Here is a 25,085-nt window from a genome sequence, read left to right as displayed (position 1 = left end):
TATGCCCCGACCAGGATCCACTTGGCAATCCCTGTCTGGGGCCAGTGCTCAGACCAATCGAGACACTGGCTGTGGGAGGAGAAGGGAGAGAGAGGGGGAGAGGGAGGGAAAGAGAAGCAGATAGTCCCTTCTCATATGTACCCCGACCAGGGATCAAACCTGGAATACCCACATGCTGGGCCAATGCTCTATCCACTGAACAAACCTGCCAGGGCCTGGAATTGGATATTATTTTTAGAGATTCCCACTCATGATTCTAATAAGAGTAGTTGTTGTATGCACTTTTGAGACTTTTTGGGAAGTGGCTTTTGGGTGGATTGTTGCAGTTTGGCTGAAAACTTGGTTTTCAAAGTTTATAACTTTGTTATTCCACAACTGTGTGTCACTTCCAGACTAGGAGATTCCTCATATACCATGCAAACATTTACTAGATCTTGATGAAGAAATTGACCCTATTTTCTATTTTTCTTGATATCCTTTGCTTTCCCAATAAAAACTCAAAGGTCAGGAACAAGTATAGTCTGTTCGCCTTGAAGCTGGAGCATGTCTTGCCTGTCTTTGCACCGTCTGAACACAGGACCTTGAACTTCCTCTGTAGGCATTTATGGCACTGTGGACTCTCTGTGTGTGGGCCTGGTCAACATCTTGACTAGCAGAATTTCTCTTTGAGGTAGTAATCTCTCCCTCTCTCTCTCTCTCTTGTAGACGGCATACATACAGGTCTCATTTTGTTATCCATTCAGTCTCCATATGTCTTTTGATTGAAGCATTTAATCTATTTGTATTTAAAGTAATTGTTGAAAGATATGTATTTATTGCCATTTTATTATTCAAATTTTATCCTTTTTTCTTCCTTTTCTTTTTTTTTTTTTTTTTTTTTTTTTGTATTTTTCTGAAGCTAGAAATGGGGAGAGACAGTCAGACAGACTCTCACATGCGCCCGACCGGGATCCACCCGGCATGCCCACCAAGGGGCGACGCTCTGCCCACCAGGGGGCGATGCTCTGCCCCTCTGGGGCGTCGCTCTGTTGCGACCAGAGCCACTCTAGCACCTGGGGCAGAGGCCAAGGAGCCATCCTCAGCACCCGGGCCATCTTTGCTCCAATGGAGCCTCGGCTGCGGGAGGGGAAGAGAGAGACAGAGAGGAAGGAGAGGGAGAGAGATGGAGAAGCAGATGGGCACTTCTCCTGTGTGCCCTGGCCGGGAATCGAACCCGGGACTTCTGCACGCCAGGCCGACGCTCTACCACTGAGCCAACCGGCCAGGGCCTCTTCCTTTTCTTAAAGAAGACCTTTTAACATTTCTTGTAATACTGATTTGGTGATGGTGAACTCCTTTAATGTTTTTGTTGACTGGGAAGTTGTTTATTTTATTTGTTTATGCTAAATGATAGCTTTGCTGGGTGTAGTAATCTTGATTGTAGGTCCTTGCTTTTCATCACTTCGAGTATTTCGCACCAGTCCTTTCTTGTTTGCAAAACTCCTATTGAGAAATCAGCTGACAGTCTTTTGGGAGCTTCTTTGTAGGTAACTAACTGCTTTTCTCTTGCTGCTTTTAAGGTTCTCTCTATCTTTAACCTTTTGCATTTTAATTATGACATGTCTTAGTGTGGGCCATGGGGTTCATCTTATTTGAAATTTCCTGCACTTCCTGAACTGGTATATCTATTTCCTTCACCAGGTTAGGGAAGTTTTCCATCATTATTTTTTTATATAGGTATTCAATATCTGTTCTCTCTCTTCTCCTTCTGGCATCCCCATGATGCCAATGTTGATACACTTGAAGTTGTCCCAGAGGCTTCTTATACTATCCCCATTTTTTAGATTTTTTTTCCTTTTTGCTATTCTAACTGAGAATAGTACAGACTTGATACTACAAGATCAATTCTGTAAGAAGGACTTACAGGGTCCAGTGGCACAGCCCCCAGGATAATCAAAGCTGGTCATTCTAGGTGTACCCCCCCATAGGGCTGTGTGTATCCTCCAGTTGTAGTTGAGTATTGATTGCTGTTGACATGACAGTGGGAAGGATTTACCCCCAGGTCACAGGGCTGCAAGGACTGGCTGGGACCATGAAGGATCAGCTGTGCAGGAGCCCACCCCATGGAACAGGACTCACTTCAGCAGGCCTCTGGTGCCTGCTGAGTCTACCTCTTGAGTATATCGCTTATAGGGGTGGTCGGGTGGTGCTTTGATGTGGTCTGAAGTTATCTGCCAGGTGCACCAGTTCTGGAGCCTCCTGAATAGTGTGGGCCAAGGTCAGCCACCACCTGTGTCCTGCCCGGGGGCCATCCAGCTTGAGCTACAGAACAATCTGCAGATGGTTGCTATTTTTGCTGGGCTTGGACGTGAATGGGACAGTCTCTTGATGTATGTGAACTAGTGTTTCTCATCCAGTTCTCATTCTCATAAGGTGTCAATAGACCTTCTGTGAGAAGAGAAGTCATTGAGCAAATAAGTTTATAAAATATTGCATATTGTACTCTTTTTTGAAGAATCAAGTGTCTACTGGCAAATTCAAGGCTCTGTGATATTCTGTGGTAAAGAAATTTGTTTAATTTTGACCCCAGAACTGCCCAACTGTCAGGAGCTCAATTTGATAGACATCATTCTTTTTAGCACTTGTTGTTGCAGGATGATGGCTCTAATGTTGGTTGTACTGTGGTTGTAAAGGGTGGAGATGTAGATCAGAGGGAAGTTTTATAGCAGAATGTTATGAAGAACCAATTTCTTTAAACATCTATGGAAGCCATAGTATGCTTGAGGGTTCTTTCCCTGGCCTAGAACTCTGCCTTCTGACAAGCCACATTCCTGGTGCTGGAAAGTGACCCCTTCCTCTTCCTGTTCTCCATGCTCATTGTCAAAGGAAGGCAGAGCATTTGAGCTGGTGTCATTTTTAGATATGAGGAATGGGCATGGTTTTTGTTAGGCCAGACACAGGTCTCAAACACTTCAATCAAATATCCATCAAGGATGGTACATTTTTCTTGGAGGAGAAACCTACAGTGTGTCAGATAAACGTCATAGTTTGGGGGAAAGACAGTCTTGAATGATAGAGGACAACCTTGAGAGATATGATAAGATCAATTCTGTCAAAATGTCAGTTTGACTTTGGGTGATGGATATACAATATAATCAAATGTCAAAATGATATGGAGATATTTTCTCTGAATCTATGTACTCTAATTGATCAATGTCACCCCATTAAAATTAATTGTCTAAATAAAATTTAAAAACAAAAAGATCAATTCTGTAAGAAGGACTTATATTTATAGGGAAAGAAGACCAAATATAGTGCCTTGGGGAACACAGTATGGGAATTCAGAATAGCCTGTGTTGATTACTTACTATGTGCTGGATCATATGCTCTTTGGTTTACATAAAGGAACTCACTTAGTCCTTGCAAAAATACAGAGAGGAAGATACTCTTCTCACTGTTCATTTGAAGCTCAGAGATGTTGAGTAATTTACCCCAAATCACAAAGCTTGGAATTGGTAGCACTGGGGTCAGAACCCAGGCCTGGCTGACTCCGAAGGTAGTATTTTTCAGAGTCCCACTGGTCTTTCCCAGATACCCATGGCGTTCTTCATAATATAGTGTCTCTTGTTCAAATTCCATAGAGAGGCATCTTAGCAGAAAGAAGAACAGGACATGTTTGAAGAGTAAGATGTGAGAGTTTTGCATTGATGCCTGTGGATTTGAAGCCCTTTTGAACAAATTGTCTTTGTTGTTGTAGCACTATAGAAACTTGTATCTGCTAGTCCTTTCCCCATTGGGTGTTACTATTCTTTGAGGCAATAGAAAGAGCCATATTCCTAAATACAGTTACAAAGATAAGGTTGTACGTTCTCCCAGAGTTGAAGATAGTAAAGTCTTTTGATAACTGAACACAAACAGTATTGCGGTCGCCCTGGTGAATTAATGTCCACAATGAGAAACAGGATGTCATGTTTTGGAAGATGTGCTTTACCCCAGTAGGCCAGGTCCATTTATTTTATATGTGAGTAAAGTTGTAATCAATGTCATACTATACTTCATTTCCTAGAAACTCTCTTGTATTTTAAGTCCTTGAAGTTATGGGCCTGTGTTGGGTCAATAATGAGAAATATGCAGTCAGCCCATGCCATGTGCGCATGAGCAGACCACCTCATGCCAGGAGTACTGCCCGACCTTTGGTGGTCGGCACCTGACACCAAGGGGATAAGGCAGGGGTCTCAAACTCGCGGCCCGCCCAACAATTTTGTGCGGCCCGCAGACTAATCCACGAAGTTCAAAATATTTTGGATAAAATTAAGTAAGCCTAGGGGCCTACTTGTATTTTTCATTTCTCTAGCATCCTAGCTAGATATTAGCTTAGGTAACAGCAGTTGTGATGCGAACTACAGTTTCTGGTCATTTTGTGACACTGAGTAAACTGCATGTACGATTGTGCTTGTTGTACTGATTTTTTTTTGTTTTCAACTGCAGTGAGAAAAAGTGTTGCATAACAGTTGCCTTTTGTAAACCTAGTGCGGCCCGCCGAACGGCTGTGATCTTGCTCTGCGGCCCACATGCTGAGTTGAATTTGAGACCCCTGGGATAAGGGGATCATCCAACAGGGTGGCTCCTGCATGTGGTGATTTTAACTAGGTTTCTCTGTCAGCTTTCAGAATCAAAATTAAAATAATATTTGAGGAGATGGATATGGTCACGCCTCTTTTCACATGGCATCAAAACAGAATGGATAAGTGACATCACCTTTTTAAAGTGAGAAAATGGTTGAACCTTCCATTAAAATGTTTATCACAGCCTGACTAGGCAGTGGCGCAGTGGATAGAGCAGTGGTAGTCAACCTGGTCCCTACCACCCTCTAGTGGGAGTTCCAGCTTTGATGGTGGGCGGTAGCAGAGCAACCAAAGTATAAATAAAAAGAGAGATTTAACTATAGTAAGTTGTTTTATAAAGATTTATTCTGCCAAACTTAGCAAAAATCCAACATAAAGTACTTGGTAATTATTATTATATGCTTTAACTTGCTATAACTCTGCTTTATAGATTTTATAAAGTAAAGTTACTTCCCTACTTTATAAATCACCATTACTGTGGAACTGGTGGGAAGTTAGAAAATTTTACTACTAACAGAGATACAAAAGTGGGCAGTAGGTATAAAAAGGTTGACTGCCCCTGGGATAGAGCATCAGACTGGGACATGGAGTGTTGTTATTGTTCAGGGTTTCATGAAGAGGAGCCGCAAAGGAATGAGGCAGCAACAATACTGCAAGTGGAAGACCCCAATCTCTCCAGGACTGAGGTGCCTTGGAGAGATCAGCTATCCAATTTATTAAGCAGAAATATGTTATCTTGCATAAGAAATTAACAACAGAATACAGTGTACAATTTTATTATTTAGTTTTGTAAAACTGATTAGATTTCTCTTGCCCTTTCTGAGACATAACACCACACCATCTGCTGTCTGATTCCTGACCTGAAGAAACCTCCAGTTGGGCCAAGCATCCATGTCCTTGGGACTTCCCTGGACACAACTGCTTTTAGTCACATAAGTTTGGTCTTGACCTTCACTTTCTCAGGATGGGAACAGAAAGTCACTCGGTGCTTTGGCTTTCCTTCAACAATGGAGGACCCAGGTTTGAAACCCTGAGGTTGCTGGCTTGAGCATGGGCTCATCTGGCTTGAGTGTGGGATCATAGACATGACCCCATGTTCGCTGACTTGAGCCCAAAAATTGCTGGCTTGAAGCCAAAGGTCACTGGCTTGAGCAAGGAGTCACTCACTCTGCTGCAGCCCCCCCGTCAAGGCACATACGTGAAAGCAATCAATGAACAGCTAAGGAGACTAAAGAGCCACAACGAAGAATTGATGCTTCTCATCTCTCTCCCTTCCTGTCTGTCTGTTTCTATCTGTCTCTCTCTCTCTGTCTCTGTCACACACAAAAAAATGTTTATCATATATCTTTTCTAATCACTACTTCAAAATGTGTTATAATTCCACCCCTAGAATGGGATAATTTTTATATGTCTCTGAAATGTGTGACAAGTAAGCAGTGCCTGGCATCACTCCCATCTGCACTAAGGTTTCAGTATGCAACAGCAGCCCTGGTGGTGGCCATTGCTGCGCTTGGGTGACATGTGCTCCAGACCAGGTGCCATTCCAAGCACTTACACTAATTAGCTCTTTACTCATTTCAACAACGAAAGGAGGAAATAAAAAAGTCACTTCTCTGGGTTTTCATAGTCAGTTTTAGGCCCAAAGCCAGTGGTTCTCAAAGTGTGCGCCCTAGAAGATTTCCAGGTGCACCCTATGGTATTCCAGAGAAATATGTGCTGGAATATTCCCCCACCTCACTTGCCTGATTAGGTTGCAAAAGGCTGTTAAACTGTGGTGCTGGATTGTTTACACTACCCCCCAGGTTCCCCGGAAAGACTGGAGGCAAGTTTCTTCTATCCTTTGTTTGGTGTAAAGTTAAGATGATATGTATGGTGGGGGTTTTCTGCACTCAACACAATTAAGAGTAAAAAGAGAGGAATTCTTCAATGTATTGATGAGGAAATGAGAGTTTGCCTTTCAATTTATGCCCAAACATTGAAGAAATCACTAGAACACATCACACTCATGTTTCTCATAAACACAAGAGTGAATAAACACATTCGCACCAGGACCTGCCGAATTTATTAAATCTTACTAAGAATGTATCTATATATATATAAAAAGATAACGTTTTTGTCTTTTTTTATTTTTTAACCCTCTCTTTTATGAATTCTGAAAAGCATAACTCAAAAAATGTAACATAAAAATGTTTTTTTATGTCAGAATAAATTTAATTTTGTCATATTTATTTCATTTAATTACCATAAAAGCATGGTTGGACTTTATATTATTTTCTTTAATATTTGACTTAATTATTATAACATATTTCACAGAAATTTGTATATAGTGCACCTACAATTATTTGTAGGATTTTAAATGTACCCAACTTCAAAAAGTTTGAGAACCACTGCCCTAAGCCAATAGGTATCATAAAATACTTTTATGTTCATTTTTAAAAGGCTAGTTCTGTTTTTGTTAGGATTTCTCTCCTAAAGATTTAAATTTTTTTTTTACAATTATGCGTTTTCTCTTATTTTGAGATAATTTCTCATAAATGATATTTTGTATTTGAGACTTTAGATAAAACGTCCAGAACCAGAAGCAGGCCCTGTTCCTGGTCAAGCATGGAGTCTGTAGTAAGGGCTGTCAGGTGGCAGACTCCAAAGTGGACATGCTATTCCTTGGCTGTCTGCCTGACAGCAGGGCAGGTTTGGGCCCGGGAGTTGCTCTGCTTGGTAATTTTCTGTCCCTACTAATTAGAGAATGATCAGCTAACCCATAATCAAAACTGAGTTTGGTACAAACTTGCAATGAGTAGTAAATATGTCCTACAGATCTAATGCATGGTACAGTGAATACAGATAACAATATTGTATTATAATCATCACATTTGCCAAGAGAGTAGACCTTAATTGTTCCAACTGGCCCTGGCCAGTTAGCTCAGTGGTAGAGCTTCGGCCCAGCATGTGGATGTCCCAGGTTGGATTCCCGGTTAGGGCACACAGGAGAAGCCCATCTGTTTCACCCCTCCCCCTCTGGACTGACTCTCTCTCTCTCTCTCTCTCTCTTTCTCTCTCTTCCCCTTCTGCAGCCATGGCTCAACTGAAATGAGTTGGCCTGTGTGCTGAGGATGGCTCCATAGCTTTCGTCTCAAATGCTAAGAAGAGCTTGGTTGCTGAGCAACAGTGCAACACCCCAGATGGGCAGAGCATCGTCCCCTAGTGGGCTTGCTGGGTAGATTCGAGTCAGGTCATATGCAGGAGTCTGTCTCTGCCTCCACTCCTCTCACTGAATTAAAAAAAAAAAAAAGATAATTCTGAGACGTGATAAAGGTGTTAACTATGGCAAGTCATTTTGCAACAATAGAGTCCAATGGACTAGAAAAACCAAGTTTTTAAGCTTGTATTTTCCCTTTTCATCGCTTGTCTGAGGGCATTTCTGGGTCCTGATGGTCACTGCCTGTCAGATTTAGAGACAGATTCTGGGTGGCTGACCCAGGTCCCTCCTTGGTCATGAGTGATGGGACCGGTTCCACCCTACACGAAGTGACTGGCATGAAACAGTGACTGCAGGATAAAGTTACCCCTCAAACCAGGCATCTCTGTTCACTGGTAACTCGTGGCATCTGCGCTCACATGACGGGGTAGGTTTCTCTTTCTGTAAAATTTCATTTCCAGAATTCAGAGATAAAAACACATTAGAGCTTCCACCCCTGCAGTTCCTACTGAAAAGCCAGCCCAGACACACAGAAAATTAGTTCTCTACCCCAGAGAACATCATTGCATTGAGCTTTGGAAACAAAGGGTAAACTGCTATATAAACAGTCCTGGTTACTGTTTTCAAAAGTCATCTCCTCCTGTGTCATAACAGCTCATGTTACATGGCAGTGGCTTTAAAACAAAATAAATAAAAGTAAAACCAGATTTTTAGAAATTGGGCAAATTGTACTTTTGTCACACTGGTAGAAAAAAATAGTGTCAATACCCTCTTAAATGGAGATTTCAGTCAAAATTTTTATAATTGCAAGGAACAAGCCCATTTGTGCTGGTTCATGGGAGGCTGGCAGGTGGGCAGCATCAGGCACAGGGTGGCTTCTGGGCAGTGTCCTGTGGTGGTTCTGAGGGGCTGGAATCATCTGGGTGTGTCGACTACGTGCCCCGTCTCTTCCAGAGGCATCTATCTTCACTGCCAGTCTACCATAACTGCTGTGGCCTCATAACCCTGGTTGCTACCAGCTCATCCGGTGTCCCTCCATCCCTGTATTCCTGTACTTTTGTTCCATTGGCTGTGGAAACATGACCACTGCTCCCCGGGATATGGTGCGATGACTTTCCCACAGGAGGAACTACGCGGAGCAGGTGACATGTCCTGGACAGCTTGGTGTTAAATTTCCTTCTTTCTTGTCCATTCCTCAGAAGGAGCTATCTGAACAAGTCGGCCAGAATGACAGCCATGCTCAGCTTCCTATTCAAGTCCACAATGCCACATGCATAGTGAGGATTGCCGCCATCACCAAAGGAGGGGTTGGACCTTTCAGCGCTCCAGTGAAAATATTCGTCCCTGCACATGGTGAGAGCCGGCTCCCCATTGGCTCATGGAGCAGGTCCATCCTGGCAGCATACAGATCGCCAGAGGGCACCTTATAGGGTGGATGGCTGGTTTAAGACTGAAATGCACGGACCAAAGGGAATTTTTGCCATGTTTGAGAGAGTTGATAAGATCACATACCTCACCATCATGTGAGTCCTCCCACTAGGGTGACTGAGAATGGTTCAACTTTCTAGGAGGACTGGTCCTCTCAGGGTAGCTAGTTTCTTGGTTTACTGACTATAGTTAAATGACATACAGTGACTGAGTGCTGGAAAGGCAGAATGGCTGATCCTTCACTCTCTAGAATTGGTACTGTTTGTTTACTTGCTAGTGTTTGTTTTGCAGGTTTAATCATTGCTGCTTGTCACATTATTGCCCATTTAAGCCTTGGGCAGCGTGCTGCATGATTGGCAGTCCAGACCATGCAGTGTTTCCTGCAGAAGCCATCCTCATGTGGCCCCAGGCTCCCTAAGTGCCCACCCTGTCTGCTGGCTTTTGCGTGTCGTTGGAATGTCCTCTGGCAGGGTGCTACCTGGGCGCCCCAGGTGGCCTGAACGCTGTGCTTACTTCCCTGGATGAGGGGAGCCATTTGTCCTGTCCTAGACTGTTTGATGTGAAACTGCTGTCATCAACTCCATGCACAGACATCTGTATCAGTGTGACCTGTGCATTCACACACCCCTGTAAACACGGCCTTTGTACTTGTATCAGACAGTGAGCAGATCGGTGAGTTCCCAGCAATCTCTCCCAGTGACCCTCACACATGCTCTCCCTGTAGTGCAGAATTGGAGCTGTCTGACAGGTCTGCAGCCCGCAGGGGCTCTGTTCCTGGGACCATTAGTAACTGGTGATGGGGACACAAGGCTGTCTGCTTGGTAGAAAGTCAAAAAACAAGATTCTGATGCTTAAAGGCACAGGTTAAAAAATTGGACTTGAAGATGACAGATCTTCTATCTCTATACATAATAAGCTCTCCGGAATTATTAAAGCTTTGCTATATGGGCAATCCTTGCTTTGCACAATTCTGATATATATACATTTTAGTTATCACTGTGGAGTTAAGTAACACCTTTTTTTTTTTTTTAGTGAGAGGAGGGAGGCAGAGACAGACTCCCGCATGCACCCTGACCAGGATCCACTCAGCAAGCCCACCAGGGGTTGATGCTCTGCCCATATGGGGCATTGCTTCATAGCAACCAGAGCCATTTTTTTTAGTGCTAGAGGCGGAGGCCACGGAGCCATCTCCAGCGCCCAGGGCCAACTCACTCCAATTGAGCCATGGCTTCAGGGGGAGGGAGGGTGAAGAAGCAGATGGGTGCTTCTCCTGTGTGCCCTGACCAGGAATCGAACCAAGGACCTCCACATGCCGGGCCAGTGCTCTACCACTGAGCCAACTGGCCAGGGCCAAATAACACCATTCTTTTTTTTTTTTTTTAACCAACAGGGTTTTTGGAGTTTAGATTTTTTTTTATTTGTTTTATTTTTTACAGAGACAGAGAGTGAGTCAGAGAGAGGGATAGACAGGGACACACAGACAGGAACGGAGAGAGATGAGAAGCATCAATCATTAGTTTTTCATTGCACGTTACAATGCCTTAGTTGTTCATTGATTGCTTTCTCATATGTTCCCTGACCGCGGGCCTTCAGCAGACCAAGTAACCCCTTGCTGGAGCCAGCGACCTTGGGTTCAAGCTGATGGGCTTTTGCTCAAACCAGATGAGCCCGCACTCAAGCTGGCGACCTCGGGGTCTCGAACCTGGGTCCTCCACATCCCAGTCCGACACTCTATCCACTGTGCCACCACCTCGTCAGGCAACACCATTCTTTAACAATATGGTTCCAGTGTGTTACCGTATTGAATATACACTTCACCGCTGGCTTTCAATTCATAAATCTACATGGATGACAGGCTCCTTGTGACCATGACCAGCGTGTTACTTCTAAAAGTCTGTTGGTGGTGCCTGACCAGGTGGTGGCGCAGTGGATAGAGCATCGGCCTGGGATGCTGAGGACCCAGGTTTGTAACCTGAGGTCACTGGCTTGGGCGTGGGCTCATCCAGCTTGAGTGTGGGGTCACTGGCTTGAGCGTGGGATCATAGACATGACCCCATGGTTTCTGGCAACTGGCTTGAACCCAAGGTTGCTGGCTTGAGCAAGCGGTCACTTGCTCTGCTGTACTCCCCCACCCCCAGTCAAGGCACATATAAGAGAGCAAACAATGAACAACTAAGGTGCCACAATGAAGAATTGATGCTTCTCATCTCTCTCCCTTCTTGTCTGTCGGTCCCTATCTGTCCTTCTCTCTGTCTCTCTCTTTCTATCTCTCTTGCAAAAAAAAAAAAAATTAAAACAAAAAGTCCGTTGGTGGTTGATTACTGCAATTCTTTATTCAGTTCACTTACATCTAAGGCATATCACTATGCTGTCCCCTTATCAACAAGTGACAAACCCACATTACACATTACAAAAATGGATCATTTAAAGAGGGAGTTGCTCTGGGCAGGCGGTCGGCTCAGTAGATACAGTGCCAGCTCAGCCTGGTGTATGAATGTCGCGGGTTCAATTCCCAGTCAGGGCACAAAAGAAAAGAACCATCTACTTCTCTATCCCTACTCTCCCCCTTTTCCTCCCGCAGCCAGTGGCTCAATTAGTTCGAGCATCAGCCCCAGGCACTGAGAATAGCTTGGTTGATTCGAGCATCAGCCCCAGATGGGGGTTGCTGGGTTGATCCCAGTCAGGCTCACATGGGAATCTGTCTCATTTCCCCTCCTCACACTTAAATAAATAAATAAATAAAAACAAGAAAGAGGGAGTTGCCCTGGCTGGTTGGCTCAGCAGTAGAGCGTCGGCCTAGCGTGCAGAGGACCCGGGTTCGATTCCCAGCCAGGGCACACAAGAGAAGCGCCCATTTGCTTCTCCACCCCTCCGCCGCGCTTTCCTCTCTGTCTCTCTCTTCCCCTCCCGCAGCCAAGGCTCCATTGGAGCAAAGATGGCCCGGGCGCTGGGGATGGCTCCTTGGCCTCTGCCCCAGGCGCTAGAGTGGCTCTGGTCGCGGCAGAGCGACGCCCCGGAGGGGCAGAGCATCGCCCCCTGGTGGGCAGAGCGTCGCCCCATGGTGGGCGTGCCGGGTGGATCCCGGTCGGGCGCATGCGGGAGTCTGTCTGACTGTCTCTCCCTGTTTCCAGCTTCAGAAAAATGAAAAAAAAAAAAAAGAAAGAGGGAGTTGGTGAACAAAAATGAAAGTAAAGAAAGGAAAAGTGAGTGTTGCAGTGAAATTTGAGTTAAGTATGTATGGAATTAGGGAAGAAATAGCTTACAGACTCTACATCACAGCCAGGGACTCAGAGCAGGTGAATTTACCCACATGAATGAAATGATTAAGCCCTAAAGGATGGAGATGTTTTAGAAGAAGTGTCAGCTTGCACCATCACGGCGAGGACTGCCTGTGTTTGTGGGTCACAAAATCTAGAGGGACTCGTTCTAAAGCTTATGACTACTGCTCCCTATGACAAGCCAGTGTTTCGTGTTTTGGATCCCAAAGAGATGTTCTGAATTGCTTCTATTGGTCTTTTACCAGGTTCGGTAGATTTTGCCCCCTCGTCAACTCCAGCACCTGGCAGCACAGACCCGGTGCTCATTGCCCTTGGCTGCTTCTGCGGGTTTGTCCTGATCGGGCTGGTTTTGTATGTTTCTCTGGCCATCAGAAAAAGACTCCAGGAGACGAAGTTTGGGTAAGTGTCCCAGTTAAAAATGTTTTGTTCAGCCTGACAAGGCGGTGGTGCAGTGGATGGAGCATCGGCCTGAGAGGTTGAAGACCCAGGTTTGAGGCCCCGAAGTCACCTGCTTGAGCGTAGGATTATGGACATGGTCACTGTCTTGGGCTCAAAGGTCACTGGCTTGAGTAAGAGGTCACTTGTTCTGCTGGAGGCACCCTCCCCAAGGGCACATATGAGAAAGCAATCGATAAACAACTAAGGTGCCACAACAAAGAATTTATGCTTCTCATCTCTCTCCCTTCCTGTCTGTCTGTCCTTGTCTGTCCCCCTTCTTCCCTCTCTCTCTCGCTGAAAAAAAAATGTTCTGTTCAGTGGTCTCAATGAGGTTGTTATGTCAAGGGACAATGCCTGTCCTGCGGGTCCAGCTCCTCGGTGTTCCAGCTGGGTACTTTGTCTCTGCCCCCGTGGGGCGGGCAACATCCTTACTGGGGCTGCTGTTACTGAGGCAGCCAGCAGTGAAAGCCTCCTGGAGGGGCTCATTGGCAGAGAAGACCATTAACAGGCTTTCCCTGTTCCAACTCGGTTCTGTTAAATGAGGACTTTTATCAGAAGTCTTTAAAATGATCCTAATTATTAACAAAATCAAACATAATAAAAATACTAGAAGGAAATTCACCAAAGCATTAGCGAGTCTGTGATTGTAGGTAATTCTGTTTCCTTTTTCTTTTCTTTTTTTTTTTCTGTATTTTACACATTTTTCTATAAAGGTCAGTCATTTTTCTAATAGAGAAGAACTTTGTATTTTCACATTCAAATTTATAAAAAGCTCTTTTTCCTATATTCTATAGATCTGATTTTTATAATCAAACAGTAGTTGAATATTAAGAAAATAGGAAACCATGTTAAAACTGCTTAGGAATACCAGGCCACATGCATAAGTGTTGTTTCTGGAGCTCAGGGTTCTGCTCCTGTACCTGAGCAGTGAGTGGATTTCCATGAAACCCCAGTTGTCACTCACAGAGCAGAAGAGGTACCATATTACACCATGTATAAGACGCACCTTTATTTTGGGGCCCAAAATTTGAAAAAAAAATGTATTACATAAAGTTATTGAACTTGTTTTATTCATCATAAAATTCATACAACTCCTCATCACTGTCAAAACTCCCATCCATTAGCTTGTCCTCATCTGTGTCTGATGACGAATCACTGTCATCATAGATTGCCTCGTCCTCAGTTTCATCTATGGCTTTTGAAATGCCACACTTAAATGACTTCACAATGATCTCTTTCTTGATATTATCTCAGGATCTTTTCACCCAGGTACAATCTTCTCTATAGTTGGTTTCTTCACTCTTCATGCTGGTGTCAAATTGTCTACAACAAAGAGCACGAAAACAGCAAAGGTGCAGTGGATAGAGCATTGGACTGGGATGCGGAGGAGGACCCAGGTTTGAGACCTCGAGGTCGCCAGCTTGAGCGCAGGCTCATCTGGTTTGAGCAAGGCTCACCAGCTTGAGCCCAAAGGCGCTGGCTCCAGCAAGTGGTTACTCTGCTGTAGCCCCTCCCCCGGCCACCGCCCAGTCAAGGCACATATGAGAAAGCAATCAATGAACAACTAAGGTGTTGCAATGAAGAATTGATGCTTCTCATCTCTCTCCCTTCCTGTCTGTCTGTCACTATCTGTCCCTCTCTCTGACACACACACACACAAAGCATAAGAACAAGTGCAAAAAAGCAGGAAATGCAAGTAAAAGAATCTACAACCACTGTATAAAATGCACCGTTTTTAGACCCCAAATTTTTCAAAAGAAAGGTGCATCTTATACATGGGGAAATATGGTATTTTGTAGAAGAGACAAGTTGTTGACAGCTTGGAGTGGGGCAGGATGAGGGCCAGAGGGAGCTGTGAGTTGTCTTCTGACTCCACAGCCTTAGCATGGGGCATTCCCTCAACGGCTTTTCATGGCCCAGGATGGGGAGCTCACCCATGGAGGCCAGTCTGCCCGTTATCTGTGTCCTTCTCAGTCTCAGTGGTCAGGTACCCTCTGGACTTAACATCTCTGTCCTTGCAATTAGTATATCATAGCCTGTAAATTCTAAGAATGACTATTTTAAAGACATGGACAAAATCTCACCTAAATCCTGGACATTGGGTTGACTAAAACACACGCCAGAGTTTAGGTATGGTTTGAGGGCTCAATGTAGAGACCCTCTGCAGAAGGTGCAGGAGTAGCTCATTGAAAGTCTACTATGTGCTGGGCACTGTGACAGCCTGGGTACAATGGTGAACAAAGCAGGCACTGCCTCTGCCCTCAGGGGGCCCACAGTTAATGGGGGATCAGGCAGTAATCATACAATTGAATTATCAAATGGCAATTATAGCAAGTTCTTTGTAAAAGTATAATATATAACAGTAGATTTGACTACATGTAAAAAGGCAGGGAAGACCTGCCTGCAGAGTTGCTACCTGCACTAAAAGCTGAAGAAAGAGCAGATGTTAATCAGGTGAGAGCGAAAGGAAAAGCATTTCAGCCAGAAAGAGCTGCACACATAGAGGCCCTGTGGTGCCAGGAGCCTGGGCCACAAAGGGGTAGCACAGACTGCAGGATGTGATGCCTGGGGCCTGGTATTCATTCTGTCACTTAAACAAGTCTTCTCGTTTATCTCTGTACATGGTCTCCAAGGTTCTTTCCAGTTTAATTGCCATGACTGTCAGACTCAGTCGTTAAGAGAGCTGCTCGTGTCCTCAAGAATGAGTGGCAGTATGCTGTTTGTGTCACCAAGTGGGCATTCATTGTTCCCATTGATGAAACAATAGTTGATATAGAAGGATGCATAGACATATTTGCGTAGGCCACCTAAAAAGTCGGATCAGTCAAGACAGAAACTTCAAGATGATGGTCAAAGCTGCCGTTCCAGTCCTGAGTTCCTGGAGATCTGGAGGGAGCCCCCAGACATGCACCTAAGGGAACCTGGAGGGGAGGGCACAGAAGCACAGGGTGCTGCTCAGCCAAGCATTTAGGAACAGCCTGTAGCAGTGCCACCCTTCCCAGTCTTTGGAAATTCAGTACCGTTTTTGCTTCTTCTGAGGTCTCTAGGCACTCCCTTTCCTTGCTTTCTTTTAGGAGGAAATATTTTCTAGGACAGTACATGTTGTACAAATATTTTTATTCTGGTTTTAAAATACGTGAGACAGTGGCCTGACCTGTGGTGGCGCAGTGGGATAAAGCATTGACCTGGAACACTGAGGTTGCCGGTTCGAAACCCTGGGCTTGCCTGGTCAAGGCACATATGGGAGTTGATGCTTCCTGCTCCTCCCCTTTCTCTCTCTCTCTCTCTCTCTCTCTCTCTCTCTCTCTCTCTCTCTCTCCCCTCTCTCTAAAAATCAATAAATAAAATATTAAAAAAAAAAAAAAATACGTGAGACAAAGAGTTGGAATGAAATCCCACCCACAACAGCATGAAAACTTATCACCTTCTTAAGAGTAAATCCAATAGATGTGCAAGAACATTGTGGAAAAATTAGTAAACTCTACCAACAATGAGGAAGAAAACTTAAATGGGGAAATGTGTACCATGCTCATGAATGAGAAGGCTCAGTCAGATGAGAGATTGTTTTTTTCCCCAAGTTAACCATCAATTTGATATAATCACCATCTAAATTGCTGCAGAGTTGTTGATAAAACTTGGCAAGCTGATTTTAAAATAGATGTCGAAGAGTAAAGGATCAGGGGCAGCCAAGACAGGGGGGCAGCCTGCTGTTGTTCCAGTGTGAGTTGTCTCTTCTTCCCCAGGAGCGCCTTCTCAGGGGAGGACTTAGAACTGGTTGTCAATTACACAGCAAAGAAATCCTTCTGTCGGCGGGCCATCGAACTCACCTGTAAGTTGACTTTCATTTCCGTTTTTCAGCAAAAGTTGAAGTAGTTGAGAATAAAGAAAAAATAACAGATTTATTGACTGATGTCTCACAAAAGCCAAACAAGTCAAAAAATGGATATTTTTAATGTGCACCATGTCTTTAGCAAGTAACACGCAGGTAGTCAAACATGGCCCTGTGCTTTCCTGTCGGTGGATATGCTGGAAAACTGGAACAAAGTAGCTGGGTGAAGGCCACCAACTGTCATGAAACAGAGGGAAAAGGAACTCTGGGTGACAAGAGATGTGGGTAGAGGTCAGGGATTTAAAGGAAACAGCAGAACAACTGACAGTGTCAGAGCTCATTGCTTCCTGGCTTTTGCTGGCACTCAGCTCTGAGAACAATGCTAACACGCTTGGTACCAATTATGGTTTGAGCTTTGCTTAATCAGAGAGGGCATGCTTCTAGTTGAACAGTGGGAATAAACAGATAGTTCTGTGTTTTTGAAGAATTTCAGAAATTGTGTTGAGAGTATGTGCAAAGACTTTCAAATATAAGTTTCTGGATGTTTGCCAAAACACCAAAGCAACAATAAGCCTAATATAAGAATGATGAAATAAATAGTGGTTGCTATGAAATAAAAACTCATGAGATATAGAATGAGATGTTAATAATGTCCTTACTTTTCTACTCTAGAAGCTTTGACTTTCAGATGTTCTTGCGTTTTTTTTAAAAAAATACTTAATTTAGGCCAGTTTCTTTCCTTTACTGGAGGACTGTTTAGGCAAAATGTGTTCACCAAGAGCTAATATGTCCAGATAATCCGCATTTTTTTTCTTTCAAAGCCTTGCTCATTGCCTAGCTGGCACAAACTGAGTCTTTTGCCAAGCAGTCATTGAGTTGGTCTCCCTCTCCTGGTTAATTGCTCTTGTTGGGAACACTTATTGTCAGTGTTATTGCTGCATGTCTGCACCTTATTACAGAAGGTCTTGTTCTCCGGTCCTCCTGGCGGACTCTTAGTTCCACACTTTCCCTGTGGTTATGGTGAGGCTCCATGCACCATGCATGAGCAGTAGCTTGTACTCTGTTTCTTGTGGTTTTCTGCACCTCCTTTCCTGGCAGGGAGGATGGAAGGTGCCTGATGGCTCCTTTGTATCCCATCCTTAGGGATGTAACAGTAAATACTCTTAGAAAGTACCTATTGACTTCTCCTCCTCACACCTAGTCAGCTGCAGACCTCCCCAACGGGAATCCAACTGCCAGCTGCTGATACTGCAAATTGGAAGGAGATATATGGTTCTGGTCTTTATAATCCGTCATAATCAATCTTGCCCTGTAGGCTTCATTTTAATCATAGTAGAATTAAGTGTGATATTTTATTACATTTTGGGGAGGGGGGAGCGTTATGGGGTATAAAATGGAAAAAGCAGTTAGCTGTTTTGTGGGACTTTATATATAAAATTTTAATTATATCCAAATGAAAGGAAGTACACTGACAACTCGTATGTCTCCTGACACTTCTTTTATAGTACGCAGCTTGGGAGTCAGTGAGGAGCTGCAAAGTAAGCTGGAAGATGTTGTGATTGACAGGAATCTTCTAATTCTTGGGAAAATTCTAGGCGAAGGTAAGCAGTTTAACTTTTTTAAATATGGGGTAAGAAAGTAAACAGTTCAGAGTAATTTTTTTAAATATATATTAAGTAAAGTACCATTTTGTGACTTCAATGATAATATAAATTGTCCTATTTTATCTAAAATGAAAAAAGTAAATAGTGGTGTTTGAAACTAAAATTTGGCATATATGAGTGGAGCTTTACAGTTCCTGGTACACACAGTAGGCCCTGAAAATATGAATTCCCTTGCTTCATGAAAAGCTTGTAATTCACTAGTTGGTTTCCTATATTATTAAACTTATTCTAGTTCTCAAGTTTGTCATTCCTGGCACCTTCCTATTTAAATAGAAACAGGAGAAAAATGGCGTAATTTTCTCAACCTGCTATTAGGATGAGTGGTGATCTTCTTCAGAGTTTGACATTTTCCATGTTGCCCTATAATAAAGTCATGAACTGAGCTGAATCCCGGCCATCCAAGGTAGTGACAAGCAGGAGGTTAGTGCCTGGCCTGGGCCCTGGTTTATGATGTGGGTGGCCTGGCCGCTCTGCCTGGCTGCCATATATAGGTCACTCTCAGGCCACATGAAGACAGTGGCTACGCCACTATGGTGTTTCTGTGCTCAGGAGAGATTTTGTACACGGCCCACATAGGTGTGGTTTTACTTCACAGGAGAGTTTGGGTCTGTCATGGAAGGAAATCTCAGTCAACAAGATGGGACCTCTCAGAAAGTGGCAGTGAAGACCATGAAATGTGAGTTACTTGGTCACCGGTGGGTCAGAAGGCCATCCAGAGCACCTTCACGGAGGGACAGTTACTGTAATGAGCTCTTCATACCTACATGTATAGTCTTCACACTCAAGGCAATAACATGTCATCCCCCCTCTCTTTCTCTGTCTTTTCTTTCTCTCTTTTTCTTTCTCTCATTAATGACTCCCAAGTAAGCCATGAATTCCTGGGCAGCATTAGACTGCACGGTTGTTTCAGTTTGACTCTTCAGGTGTTCAGCTGGGCGCTTGTAAACCAGACCTCGGTCGTGCAGCGTGCCGCCTGCAGCTGCCTTCCCAGCACACTCGGAGGGAGAGGATCAGTGCTCAGTGTGCCGATGTTCTTCATGCTGCTTCCTCATCAACCCCCTGTATAAATTCAATATTAGTTTTTGATCGAGGGGTAAAGTAAAATTGGTTTCTTTCTAAATGCAGTGTTTACTGGGCATGAAAGTGTAAGTTGGCCCTGGATGGTTGGCTCCATGGTAGAGCATCGACCTAGATTGTGGATGTTCTAGGTCAGATTCCTGGTCAGGGCACACAGGAGTGGGGACTATCTGCTTCTCCCCCCTCCTCTTCCCTTTGCCTTCCCCTACTGCAGCCATGGCTCAATTCATTCGAGTGCATCAACCCTGGGTGCTGAGGATGGCTCTGTGGAGTTTCCACCTCAGACACTAAAAATAGCTTGGTTGCGAGCATGGCCCCAGATGGTCAGAACATCAGCCCCAGACAGGGGTTGTCGGTGGATCCTGGTCAGGGCACATGTGGGAGTCTATCTCCTTCCTATCACTTAAACTTAAAGAAAAAAAAGAAAGTGTAAGTTAAATTACAAGCACATCTTGAGACTTTTTACCAGAATCAGAGACTAACGTTTTAATTCATGTATAAAAAATAAGTATCATAACCAACCAGTCACGTGGGCCAGTGCTTTTTGCTTTTCATATATCTATAATGGCCAGTATTTATGGATACACATGGTGTTCCCAGGACACCACAGCTACTCCCCATTTCATCAGTACCACAGGGCCTGGAAATCAGGACAGCTGGGAAGGACGCACCTTGAAGTTAGAGCTCTCCCTGGAGCTGAACCCCACAAGGAGCCACACTCAGCGCTGGTCCTGCCACGTTATTTTATCGGAACCTCACAATGTATCTATGGGGAAGTTTCTTCTATGCATGGGGAGGTTCCTCCCATTGTCCCCATTTTCTCAGTAGAAGGTTTAAGGGACCTGGTCAGAGGAGCTGAGCCTGGAGCCTATTTCCTCTCTGGCCTTGGCTCTGCCATTCTTCAACTTAATTAGAATAATTTACATAAGAATTGGATCCATGCTAATTCTCAAAGACTGAAAGACTAGTCTTCTGCCCCCAATTATGGGTCCCTCTGCTTTTGCCTGGGTGTTGGTCCCTCTGAGGAGGATTTTGCAAGCAGACCCCCCCACCCTCTTATTCCAGCTACCCACCTGCTTGTTTGCAGCAGAAGCTAAACGTGAGTGTTAAATGGCAGGAATTTTGCAGGTCTATAGAATAACAATTATTATTATTATTTGCATGTCAGAAAAAATTTTGCTTCAAGAAATGTCCAAGATTTTACTGCCTATGTTTTCTTCTAGGATTTATATAGAATTCTTTTTTATATTTTTGAGACTTGTTTTTATAGGAGGATTAATATATATTAAAGCCACAGGATGTACAGACAGTGTGCGACAGTGTGCTAGATGCTCTCATGTGGTTTTAGTTCATCCTTGTACCCTGTTACAGCAGGTTCCCTAAAGCACACCTGGCTTTATGTGTGTTTTTGTTTGGTTTTAATTGTGGTAAAATACACATAACATCCTAACCATTTTTTACTTAGGTAGCATTAAGTATTTATACATTCACGTTATTGTGCAAACATCACCACTGTCATCTCCCAAACTTTTTCATCTTGCAAAACTGAAACTTGGTTTGTTAAACAACTCTCAACCCTCCCCAGCAACCCTCCATTCTACTTCTGTCTATGAATGTGACTCCTCTACCTACCTCATTCAAGTGGGATCACACAGTGTGTGGCCTCTTGTCACAGGCTTATGCCACTTAACATAGGATAGAATTTTAAATGTCTCTCTTAAGTTGGTTTAATTCTAGAAACTTGGTATGACAATGTACCTAGTTCACGAGACAAAACCAGGCAGCCAGATTTGCAAGGCACACTGAAAGAGAAAGGCATGTATGTGTTCCTTCTCTCTTTTTTTAAGGCCAAACTGTTATCAATGGATCAGTTGGATTTGGTGTTAGTTTTTTGGTTTTTTTAAATAGATTTCTCTTAAACAGTTTATAGAAAAATTGGGCAGCAAGTAGAGAGTTGCCATGCACCCTCTTCCACACGCCCCCATCACTAACATCTTCATCAGCACAATGCAGGTTTTACTGTATGTGAACCCACATTCATATGGTAATGACTGAAGTCCATAGCTTACATTAGGGTTCACCCTGTGTTGCACATTCTGTGGGTTTGACAAGTGCATGATATCATATGTCCACCATCAGTGTCCTACAGATGTTTCATCACCCTGAAATTGCCCATGCACCCCTCTTTATGCCCGCCATCCAGCCCGACAACCACTCATCTCTTTACTGTTGCTACAGTTTTATCTTTTCCTGATTTCAGTTTTAGAAAACAAAATTGCTGTTGCCCCTCCCCTTCCTGGAGCACATTGCTTGTGCCTGAGGTTTCCCATCTCTTCTTTCAGTGGACAGCTTTTCTCAGCGAGAGATCGAGGAGTTCCTCAGTGAGGCCGCGTGCATGAAGGACTTCAGCCACCCGAACGTCATCCGACTGCTAGGTACCTTGATAAGTGCAGTTCTGGCGGCCAGAGGGGTCAGCGCTGCTCTCTGTGCCAAAGGGAAACCTGATACAACCCAAAGTAATTTATAACTTGGGGTTTTTCACCCAAAAGGCTCCCCATTACATTTTCAGAGGCTGGTGGTGAAAATAGGTAAACATGGGACATGATTTAATGTCAGAATTTGGCTTTCAGCTCGTTAACTAAAAAACACAAAAGGGAAGATGAAGTTCCAGGGATCGCCATGTGAGTGGCACTGCCAAGGGGAGAGCAGCCAGAAAATAATTAAATATTCTAATGACTTGTTCTTGCTTCTTGCAATTTAATAAATGCTAGATTCTTTGGGGAACTTTCAAAGTGTCTTTGACACTTAAGGGAGATGTGAAAACTAATGTTTGGATATAATATCATGTCAAAGAAACTTCTGTTACTCATTTGCAACTATGGACCTCAGCCAACTGAGAACAATGGTGCTTTGTAATTGCACCGCAATGTGCAAGAGCTTTGCAAGCCTGGTATCAGGTGACAGGCTCTAGCTGTAGAATTCCATGATAAATGGGGTTGCAGCTTTTCCTGTGTGTAACCGTTAAAATGTAGGGATGTGGATTTTACCTAATGGCTCTCAAAATGATTTCGTAGTTGTAGCATTTGGTTTCAGGGCATGTCTTCATACAATTAAGTATTTAACCATCACATGAAACTAGTTTGCTCTGGAATTCTAATGCAGTCACTGCCCCTCACTTAGACTCAGTATAGCAAAAACTCCACAGGTCTCTCGGGGGCTGTACTTTTTATATAGATTAATTTTTGGGAGCTGTCATGCAAAGACTGGCACTGATCTGAAAGGGAAAAAGTACCACGATGTGGACCCATTGTGCATTCCATATTCTAGAAAACAGTGTATGTTTGTTTTTCTTAACTGTTCACTTGGGAGCACATGGTTTCAATTTGGCTCCTGCTCCTGCTGTGCTTTTTCTGGTCGCTGCTAACAAGGGCTCTTTGTAACTAATTCTGCTCTTGATTTCAGGTGTTTGTATAGAAATGGGCTCTCAAGGCACCCCGAAGCCCATGGTGATTTTACCCTTCATGAAATATGGGGACCTACATACCTACTTACTCTACTCCCGACTGGAGACAGGTTCAAAGGTAATTAATTACCCATTGCATGGCCTGACAAGACCTGAACAACTTCATCATCTGACCTTGAAAATAAAAGGGGGAAGGCAAGGATGTTAGCCTTTGTTTGGTGCTCACTGTGTGCGCCAGGGGTTGAAATGGGGTGTCTGTCTTCACAGCAGGCCTGCTCCCAGGTCCTCTGTTCCTGTTTATGGGAGGAGGCCAGTGGGGAGCAGTCTCATGCCGCTGGCAGTGGAGTCAGGGGGGCCCTTGTGCTGTCAGTGCCCTCTCTCTTTTGAAGGCGTCTTTTTTTACTTGTTCACTCTGAAGTCCCTGGGTGCATGACCTGTCTCAGTTTTCAGAGGGAAGGTGCCCAAAATGTTTGTCAGAGACTCTGAGGGTGAACTTCCCCATCCATCTTTATCTTTATCACAAGCCCCTCCATCCTCGGGATCAGAATGCGTCTCGATTGTTGTAGCTTTATTATAAGTCTTAGAATCCGGTAGCGTGATTTCTCCAGACTTATCCCTCTTTCCAGAATTGTTTTAGTTTTTCTGATTTTGTTGTGCTCCTGTATAATTTTAGAATCAGCTCGTCTATTCCAGCCAAAAGCACTGCTGTTGTCTTATGCTCTTTTGAACAAAATACGAGCAACAACGCTACATTTTACTGGCTAATGAATAGTTTCTTTTTTTTGCAAAAATACAAGTGTATCTCCAATGTTGGAAACTCACTCCCATGTTTTATTAATAGGAAAAAGGAATATATTTCCATATTTTAGTACTTTTGCTACCACAAATACAGCTGGAAGTCACAAAATGCATAGAGAAACTGAAAAATCAAGCTTTTACTCAGGTTTTTCCTTTGCCATTTGCTCAATTTTTTGGAAATAAATGTTTTCCATTCCCGCTAGTGTGGCCCAGGACTCGGTCTCCATTACATAATGTGCTCCCATGGGGCCTCCGTGCCATCCTGGCCTCATCTTCTGGTCCAGGAATGAAGCCTGTCATTTTGTTTATTTTGTTGCCAGAGAGTAAGTTTTGTACTTCTTTTGTTAAATTTATTCCTAAGTGTTTTATCTTTGGTTCTTTTGTAGATAAACTTTCTCTATTTCATTTTCAGATTGTTCATTGCTAGTGTATAGAAATACAGTTGATTTTTGTAGATAAATCTAGTGTTCTGCAACCCTGATGAACTCATTTATATATTAGTTCTACCACACAATTATCTTTTAAATGACTTTTGATCACAGTTTGCAAGAATAAAATCGTTGTTCAAGGAAAAAAATAACACAAATGAGTAGTATCTGACACTTACTATACCTTTATAAATATCAGCAGATTTGATATTTCTCAGTACCCAAATCCATTCCTGGAAATGAGCATCCAGACAATTAAAGCCCCAGATATACACAACATAGGCATAAGACTTTCCTCCTGATTTGTTTACCTTTTTTTTTAAATAACTCCATTATGTAAGAGTGAAGGATAATTACAGTATTTTGTTGTATATACCATATGTGATTGACACAGGTCTTGGCTGGGAAATATAAATCATTAAAAATTCAGTGGCTTTGTTAGTACCACTTTGGAAATCCCATGCCAAACAGAATAAGCCATGACAAATCCAGTGTGTTGGGGAGGGGATGTCATGGACGGACCTGTTCACGGTCGCCGGGAACTGGTAAAGCCTTCTCTAGAAGCTCTGACTGTTCATACATGCAGCTACTGTAGGGCGCTGTTTCCCTCCCGATCCTCAGGATCACCACCCTGGATGGTCACAGCAGTCTCATGTGCTTTTCCAGCAAGGAGAAAACACTAGACTGCTGAACTTACAGGAGGGTCCTCGAGAAACGAAAATGAAAACTCCTGTGGTAAGGGGCGAAGAACCTCCTAATTGCTCTCTAAAAAAAGGAAAGTATCTTCAAAACATTTCAGACTAAAGTGATAGCAGATGTGGGTGCACAGTTGGAAACAGCTCCATCAAAGTGGGCTTTTTCCTCAGAATATTAGAAGTCCCT

At 43.7% G+C, this 25,085-nt stretch overlaps 1 protein-coding gene across 3 annotated transcripts in view; it reads left to right on the top strand.

The window, feature by feature from the left end:
* Positions 1–25,085, top strand: part of MERTK (MER proto-oncogene, tyrosine kinase) — a 119,261-nt gene that overhangs the window by 83,067 nt on the left and 11,109 nt on the right. For all 3 annotated transcript variants that reach the window (XM_066377743.1, XM_066377742.1, XM_066377744.1), the window contains exons 9-15: positions 9,000–9,153; positions 12,752–12,905; positions 16,688–16,773; positions 18,279–18,374; positions 19,033–19,113; positions 21,857–21,949; positions 22,977–23,095. In XM_066377743.1, coding sequence (XP_066233840.1) covers positions 9,000–9,153; positions 12,752–12,905; positions 16,688–16,773; positions 18,279–18,374; positions 19,033–19,113; positions 21,857–21,949; positions 22,977–23,095 — 783 coding nt within the window. The remainder of the gene's footprint in view (positions 1–8,999; positions 9,154–12,751; positions 12,906–16,687; positions 16,774–18,278; positions 18,375–19,032; positions 19,114–21,856; positions 21,950–22,976; positions 23,096–25,085) is intronic.

This window comes from Saccopteryx leptura, chromosome 3 (genome assembly GCF_036850995.1).
Source record: "Saccopteryx leptura isolate mSacLep1 chromosome 3, mSacLep1_pri_phased_curated, whole genome shotgun sequence".
In the NCBI taxonomy this organism is placed as follows: Eukaryota; Metazoa; Chordata; class Mammalia; order Chiroptera; family Emballonuridae; genus Saccopteryx; species Saccopteryx leptura.
Note: the sequence above shows the minus strand (reverse complement) of the source record. Positions and strands in the feature narration are given on the sequence as shown.